Source organism: Anticarsia gemmatalis, unplaced genomic scaffold, assembly GCF_050436995.1.
Source record: "Anticarsia gemmatalis isolate Benzon Research Colony breed Stoneville strain unplaced genomic scaffold, ilAntGemm2 primary ctg00000057.1, whole genome shotgun sequence".
NCBI classification, from domain to species: Eukaryota; Metazoa; Arthropoda; class Insecta; order Lepidoptera; family Erebidae; genus Anticarsia; species Anticarsia gemmatalis.
This window is the reverse complement of record NW_027466811.1, coordinates 6,891-15,526: the sequence shown is the minus strand read 5'-3', so window position 1 is coordinate 15,526 and position 8,636 is coordinate 6,891. Positions and strand designations below refer to the sequence as shown.

Genomic DNA, 8,636 nt, shown 5'->3' with positions numbered 1-8,636 from the left:
ATCTATTTATATAATATTATCTGTATTACAATAGGGTAGTTGAACATTATCTATATTTCAGAAATTGATAACACTTGCTATAACTATTAAAAAGGGTTGAATAAGAAAGCAGGCCATAAAATTGCATTGATCGACTAAAATGTTGGATGGAATACTATTCCACTGCTGATCATATTATGATCTCCTACTAAAATAAGACATAAAGCATTATAGACAGTTTCTTAAACAATAATTTTACACTAAAAACGAACTAGCATCTATATTTATTAAATGAAATGAAAAAGAAATGACTAATATATAGAATGCATTCCTGAGTCCACTAAACATACCAAATGTTGATTGAGATATCAGATAATCTGATAAAATATTGTTTTTTACAAATATATTTATGTACTTTTATGCAACTACCCTATTAGTTTAGTATCATGTATTACCCGCCTTTCCACATAATTGCATGTATGTATAAAATATGTTATATTATGAATGTTTTGCTTATGTACTCTTATTTGCATTATTATTTACACAAAACGGTTACAGAAAATTCCGAAATGCTTTTTTTATAAACGAGTTTTGCATTCGTGCCTAATTATGATTTTGCAAGTTATAATACTGTTCAAAGTGTTTTAGTTGTCAGATTTTAATAAATTATTATACGACCTTTCTTTCCCTAATATTTACTTTTAGTTATAGACCTGGTTTCACTCTGAATGTGTATTGGTTGGCTCAACAAGTATAAAGTTGGCAATTTGGGCAAAGTTTAGCTGACATTTTATCTTTTAGATTTGCTATCAGAAACTTAACCGTAAGTTGTAAAATTTACTTTTATATAATTTTCAAGACTTATGGATAAACTGTCAGCAAATTAACATGCCAGAAAAATATCGTCAATATAACACTTGTTTAGCTAACTTATACTTATCAAGAGGTAGTGAAATTGTCTATTAGTTCTTTTTTATTAAAATCTGTCACCTTTCCTCTACAACGTGTCGTTGTATTGCATGTAGTAGTGCATTGGTATTGATCTGTGTGGTGTTGCAGGAGAGCGGAGCCGGTGGCGGGCGCGCGGCGGCCAGCAAGCCGGCGGCGAGCAAGCCCAGCTACTCGCAGTCCTACTGGGCGCCCAACTAACCCGCCGCGACAGGTAACATATCACATTTACCCGCAATGTTCAATCAAAGGCATAAGCCATGTCAAAGGCCTTCGGGCGGCTTGAACAACTTTGACACTGGGTTCACCACTAACCATACGATAAGAAGAATGTTTAATCTAGTGATAAAATTTAGCAACTTTTACAAATACCCTAAAATAAGTTAGGAGATCTAAGTTTTAGTTTTTGTAGTAATCAAAGTAATATTTCAAGTTGTATAGAATAAATTAATCCGTTAGTAACCTGTTTGGTTGTCTGATATCTATGCCATAGTCTATGAAGTATAAATATAATATAGATACGGCTAAAGATTAAATTACTCTTGAAACTAAGCTTCATTGCTGGCGGGAAACGTTTGTCCAAATTATGTCAAACACTTACTAATACTTCGAAATGTTACAGTTTTTCGTTTTTTTCTACGGCCATTGTGCATTGTGTATTAAGTTGTGTGTTTGTAATGTTGCAGGCAGTCCCCAGTTGTGGTTGGTCGCGTGACACATGTACATAGCGATGGCGCGAGCCCCTCACATCAGTCAATTGCGCCGACACCCGATAGTTATAGTATAGCTAACGTATACATTCAACAACACACCCTTGTAAAATATACGAAATTACACACAAAACAAAACTATGTTAATATTAATTTTATAAATTCATAGTGTAAGCGGACACGCGCGGCGCGACAATGTATTTTTTGTCATATATTATTTTTTGTAACACTAAATCGTTGAGAGACTACGGTTAGTTTGAATGATGCAATATGATTATGTATCGGTATGAGTATATTATGAGCCGGCGTGTTCGCACTCTCATTTCGTTAAGTCCGCTATCATAGGTTCGAATTGTTTAAAAATTGTAGTTGCTATGTGTATCTAATAAAGTATGTATATGTATGTAAGCATTTGGTACGCTATGCGCGCCGAATTTTTTTTATTTAGTTGACATACTTTTTGTAATTAACACTATTATTAAAAATGATTAAAGAGATGTCATAGGACGTTAATCTTAATGTAAACGAGTATAGTCGAGCTCTTTTATATGTGGAAGAATGCAATTGTGATGATCTCGCGGGCATTTGAGAGTATGAGGGATTACACATATTGGAACTTGATACATGACTTTTATTTTGTTACACTGTTGAGCTATTAAAATATCACAACAGGTGTAAAGTCGGACCGAGTCACGACTGATCCGGTGTACAATACGAATGCACTAGCGTCGTATACTGATGTTCGTAAAGCACATCAGTAAGAAAACAACTTCAAGACAACAGGTAAGCTCCCTTATTAGGTCCTTTAGGTAAAACTAGACAGATAAGTAAATCATAGCTAGAATGTATCTCCAGTGTGCCTGGATTTTGACTACAACTTATTTATTCATATAAAATTTTATGATATATTTTGTAGTACCTAACCTGTGTTACCTTTGTGGGTTAATATGATTTATTTTCCTTAGGATGTTAATGTTTTTTTCAATTTTGCCTAAAGTGATATTGGTAGAATATTTGCTACAGGAACTGAAATAAAACAACACGTCCCTTGTCAAACATTTATTACGAATTACAATCAATGTAACAGAAATGTAAAAAATATAAAAAATAGCAACATTATAATTTTTCCTTAATACGAAACAAAACTTCAAGTTTTTAGTTATAGCACAAAGTTTATAAAACAAAATAACACAGCTCTTGCATCCCTTTCTAGTCGTATACACAAACTCTTAGTTTAATACAATCCTAGGATGTTATGCACCCTGTAATTTCACCCTTTAGCGTCATTCACTGGAGACTTAGAAGAAGTTATTAATCATATTAATTTAGGTCTTTTTTTTCTCAAAATGAGGAAGTTTTTACACACTAACCCTAAAATGTAAGTCAAACTCCAAACTTTCCAAATAAAATATCTAAATATTTTTATGACATTATTTGCATCTGACCAAACAGGCCGAGTTACGATAACTTATAATTTTCGAAAAAATTAATTCAAAGTATTTTCATATTTTCGGTTATTTCGTCAAATCGCATTCCTTAAAACATTTTTGTTTACAAAAATAGTTAAAGTAAGCATATTCTCCCGTCTCTAGTGAACGCTTCTCCCAAACTAAACAATATCAAAATTCTAACTTTCCTCTTATTATTATACTTATTATGATTGGTAAATGGTACACACCTAGTAAAATGGAATCAACGTAAAACAAAATGCTTGCTTTCTATTAAATTAAATATCTAAAGCAAAATTAATCCATAAATGTACTTTAGATACACGCAATAGACACTTGTGAAGAAAAATGAATGAAAACACTATTTTATATGGTTTCACTAATTTCAGAAAGTAAATACGGCACGGTTCTCCCGTAACCGGGGAAAGGTGCGAAATTTTAAATCAATGAAAATTCCATTTTCCACTAACGCGGCGAAGAAATTTCGAACCGTGACAGTTCTATTTCAATGGAAACGCAACCTTAGGTTTTCACATAGATAGCTAGTTTTAAACACGTAGCATATTATTTTATTAAAAGTCTGACTGACTGTCAAACCTAACTCAGTCAGTGCCGTCATAGCCAGTGGAACTTGCACCGAATTTTCGAGAAAATGTCAAGATTCTTGACCACATTATTCTTATGTATTATGAGTTTATACTTACAGATAAAATCTATCCCGTAGAGACAGCAAAATTCTACTGGTTATGTAAAACCTGTTACTTAAAACTATCATGCATAAATAGACGAAATTGTATTTAAAATACTACTGTAATACAACACGATGAGAATACTAAACTTTCATTTAATTTTGACATTATATCTAGTGGGTATCTTGTATAATGTTATTAGAAAAGTATTAGATGAAAATTGTACAGTAGAAACATGGCAACTTTACGCTTTCTGACTACTCATTTTTAGCATCAAAATGACTCAGAAAATGTCCAAACTTTTTTAAGTATTCTTCAAAAAAAATAAGTTGATTAGGTTTTTAAGTCTAGCAACTTAGATATTTTAGGTATTATTTAAAATAATAATAGTTACTAACTAACTAGGCTGCCAACTAGCCCCAAACAAAATATCGTTGTTTTTTAAATAAGCCGTAAATCCGCGTGTGTTTGGCACGTACTACTTACTAAATTAAACTAAGTTGCCAAGTTTTACTGTATTATCATAATCTGTCTTACTAACAAACGCAATATAAGCATTGATTAGCTGAATTTCTCACTTTCTGACAAGTTTTCTACAAAGAATACTAACCCACCTCGGATTTTTTCTAATATCTCGTATTTTTCTAAAATATGCAATCATGCTGTATGGATGGCAATGTACGCCTTCTTAATAGTATCCGGCTATTAATTTAAGTTTTCGCGTTTATTAGCAGACAGATAATTTAGGCGGTAATTGATAGTGTGTATAGCGAGACATTCACAAGTGCTTATTGCGTTTGAGCACGAACACATTTGAGCTATTGTCAAAGATGCAGCGCGGCGGCGTCGTCCACGATCCAGTACAACGAGCCGGGCCGCACGCGGTTCGCGGGTAAATCCTCCTTGTCTTTTAGGATACGCTGAAAATATAATAATTATAGCCTTAAGTCGTGAGGGCAAAAGTAGAATTTATCTTAGAAAATTTTAAAAATGATCTTGCATGTTGGAAGGATATTTGTAAGTTCACTAGGATTCATGTGTCACAAACTGATGGAGAAGTAAACTGGCCCAGCCCAACTCCTACAAATGCAAGTCCTTTTCATTTCATATCATAAAAAGAAGAAAAACCTGAACTAGGATAGTTTATCATAATAATGTTGATTTTATATGTCAACACTTTGCAAGCCTAACCTAAATCCTGGTATTTCCTATAGAAGTTTGAAAATCATTCGCAACATTTTCATCAGCAAATTTCCTAACAGCTGGTACAGATTTGCTATAGCTGTTATTATGCAGGATCATGGCAATTAAAATTTTATGTGTATTTTAGTCAAATATTGATTTTAGGAATACATACCTTAACCATGTCAGCCTTTCCCGCGCCACTGATGGCGAAAATACAATTCCTTGCATTATTAATCGTCGGGTAAGTCAACGTCACCCTCTCCGGGGGTGGTTTGGGGGAGTCAGTAATAGCAGCCACCTTTAAACTGGTCTCCTCGAGTAGTGGGTGACCAGGGAACAAAGAACAGGTGTGGCCGTCCGGACCCATGCCAAGTAATAGCAGGTCGAATTTGAAGTCATCGCTTTTAAATGCTTTTGTTAGTTTCTCTGTGTAGTCGACAGCGGCTTCTTGTGCTAAAATTATAAAAATATGAGTGTATTATAAGGAATATTAAAAATATAGCTTAATTATGTACAAAGTTTTATTGTTATTAATTGTATTGGTTTAGGTGATTGCTTACACTAGTTTGCGTTTTAATCCAAATAGTATATTTTATGCCAAATCTAAAACCTTTTTTTTCTAGATTGGTATAGGTACATGCACCTATTTAATTATATTGTACTGGAGGCCGCCCGCGACTTCGTCGGCGTGGAAACCCTTCCCGTGTCAATCCCGATCCCTCGGGTACTCCGGTATAAAAAGTAACCTATGTATTGTTCTGGGTCTTTAGCTACATACCAAATTTTACTGTAATCGGTTCAGTAGTATTCGCGTGAAAGAGTAACAAACATCCATACATACTCACAAACTTTCGCATTTATAATATTAGTAAGATTATTACCTGATACACCCTGCTTTATAATTACAAACTGGCTTTCCTTCAAGGGAGTCTTAGGCACCAGCTCCCTCTTATAAGTGCCAAAGGTGGAGTCTTCACTGTCTTCAGGCACCACACGCTCATCGCAGAAAGCCAGCACCCATTCTGACCACTCTGTGTCCACTCGAGGTAGACTCTCGCAAAGGTATTTTACTACTGAGCCTCCTGGAACATTAAAAATTTATGAATTAGATTTATCTTGTTTGATCCAGCTTATTAGGGATAGCTTTTAATACTGAAATGCATAAATTATTCATGAATTTCTGGGTTAAATACTGTGTTCAAAAATAATTGGCAGAGGGCATAAAAGTATGTTATTTAACTAAATTATATTCTCTAGAAATGGAACTGAAATATTAATTTAAATTATAATAAGGTATGCAGACAGTTAACTTTGATGATGTAACTTAAAACTTGATAGCAAAAAAGTCATAATCAAGCAAAACCTTCAAGTACAGAACCAAGTAAGGTGTCGATTACAAAAATGTGCTGAATAAGTGTTGTAATGAACAATGTTGATTAATTTATTTCAATATATAAATAGGTAGATTATAGTCCAACGATTTAGTAAAGAGCATGGTATGCAAGGTTCCCAGCCAGCGGAGGTATACAAAATTGAGAATGTAGAATATATTCATGTAAATCTGAAAGCTATGGCTCTATAATAAGTTGTCTGACTATATTTTAGGTATGTAGTTAATGTAGGTACGTAATATGGTTACTTCACAAACAATGCTTGGTCATAGTTATTTTGGTGAATGACAGTGCAATAAAGTCATTGCTGTTTTGTTTCACAAGAAATTAAACTGCAAAGATAAAAGTGTCAGATAGAATCTGATATAAATGAATTTTTTTATCTGTTTAGAAAGTAGATACCTACATAAGTGATTTCACAATATAAAATAAAAAAATGTGGTACTTTAATATGCAAACCTATTTGCTTTAGATCTGTGACAAGTAAAAATTTAAAAAGTTAAATTGGAATTTATGGCTAGGAGCAAGTGCAATAATTAGTTAGTTGTTTTTAGATTGTTTCCAGATGGTCATGTTAATTCAAGCAGGCAAAGTCTTGAACAGTAAAAATGAATCTAGAATAAAAATGAATCTAGAATAAAAATGCTTCTAAAACATTTCTAGATTGTACAGCTAGAATCTAAAGTTCTGATTGTATTTTAACAGTTTTATCAAAAAACCTGAAAAGAAAACGCCGGTTTCAAGATCATGCAATGGTAAACATATGACTATGTCATAAATGATCGTTAATTTTGTAAACATATCGCTGTAAATATAGCTCGCATTTTAATTACATGTTACGCAATAGTTTTAATATAACTTGAAGTACTTGAATACATAACATTACATCAAATGACCTTTGAAAATAAACTTACCGGAAAGACCTATGTAAAACTTTCCACGGTTGTAAATTGAGTCGTTCGATATCTTCTCTATATACGATGCTAATTTACCAATTAGTTCCTGTTCGTCACTCACTTTTATTGTCGTCATTTTTAAGTAATCAATTTTGGCGTTTTAATTAAAAAGAAAAGTATTTGTTTTCTTCCGACTTTCTGGGATAGGAACTTATGAATTGTCAAATTCAGTCAAATAGAATTTGTTTGAGGTTATGTGCGCGCGTTCCAGACGCGCAACAATCTAAGTTTTGATAACACCATTTTATTACAAAAAAAGCTAAATTCAAAAATATGTGAAAATGCCTCTCTACTGAAACAATTAATTAAAAGTGAACTAATTTGTTTTCATTACTGTTTTTAAACAGGAAATTGTACAAATGATTTATTATCATTTATCGTTTCTATTGATTAATTTGCGAATTAATTCTGAACGTTGTTTCGGAACGCAAATCATCGTCGTCGGTCACTCAAAATGTTAACAATATTTCATCGGTAATGATTAGTCATAGTATTTTATTAATGCCGATAAAATCTACAGTAATTCATTGATGTCATGTTATATTATATTTGATTACCGTAAAACCCTTGCTACCTAGTACCTACTAGGTACCTATCAATGTAAAACAGATTTAGTTGTGCCATAATTTCCGGAGATGGCGTTCTAATTAATATAATAAGTTTAACACTAACTTAATGATTTATTTTCAGCAGATAATACAATAGTAAGTAAGTATTTAAACCATTATACATGCTTAAAATAACTATAATTATTGTGTAACTTTCGAAACAAAATTGATCGAAAAACGTTTTTGAGAACATATATTTTGAAAATTATATAAAAGAAGTTTGCATTATGTATTACAAGTATTAGAATTCTAAACAAATGGCTGTTAAAAATATGTGTTGTTTATTTTTCAGAACAAAAATATTTGTCAGAAGTGGGATTCGAACCCACGCCCACAGAAGTGGACTGCGACCTGAACGCAGCGCCTTAGACCGCTCGGCCATCCTGACTTGTCAATAGTTCTCGAAATTACAATTCATTTTATATGACCGTTTTAGTTGTACTAAACTTGGCAAATTAAACTAACTTATTTTAATACGCTTTAAATGTACAATGGGCTGTGTCCCCATTGTAGATTTAAAGCGTTGTCATAGCGATCTTTCTAAATAATATATAACAAAATAAATAAAGTTCGAGTAGTGTTTGAATTCGTGAAATTAAATTACATTATCTTATGATAGTACCTACCTAATTTTTGTTGTAATATAGATAGGGCTTTTATGGTAACCGATGTCGTATTTAACTAATAATGTTCAGCCATTTCTTATTGGACGCTATACTATT

General features: G+C 32.7%; 1 protein-coding gene, 1 long non-coding RNA gene and 1 other non-coding gene across 3 annotated transcripts; 1 reads left to right on the top strand and 2 right to left on the bottom strand.

The window, feature by feature from the left end:
* The first annotated feature begins 6 nt into the window (after positions 1-6).
* Positions 7-2,258, top strand: LOC142987062 (uncharacterized). Its single transcript, XR_012960499.1, has 2 exons — positions 7-1,141; positions 1,614-2,258. It is a non-coding gene; the product is annotated as an uncharacterized LOC142987062 (long non-coding RNA).
* A 423-nt stretch (positions 2,259-2,681) lies between these two features.
* On the bottom strand, positions 2,682-7,485 carry LOC142987061 (6-phosphogluconolactonase-like). Its single transcript, XM_076135613.1, has 4 exons — positions 7,265-7,485; positions 5,841-6,041; positions 5,132-5,412; positions 2,682-4,694 (listed from the first exon to the last, which is right to left on the bottom strand). Exons 1-4 carry the CDS (start codon positions 7,380-7,382, stop codon positions 4,599-4,601), a joined length of 696 nt encoding a protein of 231 aa, XP_075991728.1. The 5' UTR covers positions 7,383-7,485; the 3' UTR covers positions 2,682-4,598.
* Positions 7,486-8,218: 733 nt separating this feature from the next.
* Positions 8,219-8,302, bottom strand: TRNAL-CAG (transfer RNA leucine (anticodon CAG)). The gene has a single exon. It is a non-coding gene; the product is annotated as a tRNA-Leu (tRNA).
* Positions 8,303-8,636: the final 334 nt, after the last annotated feature.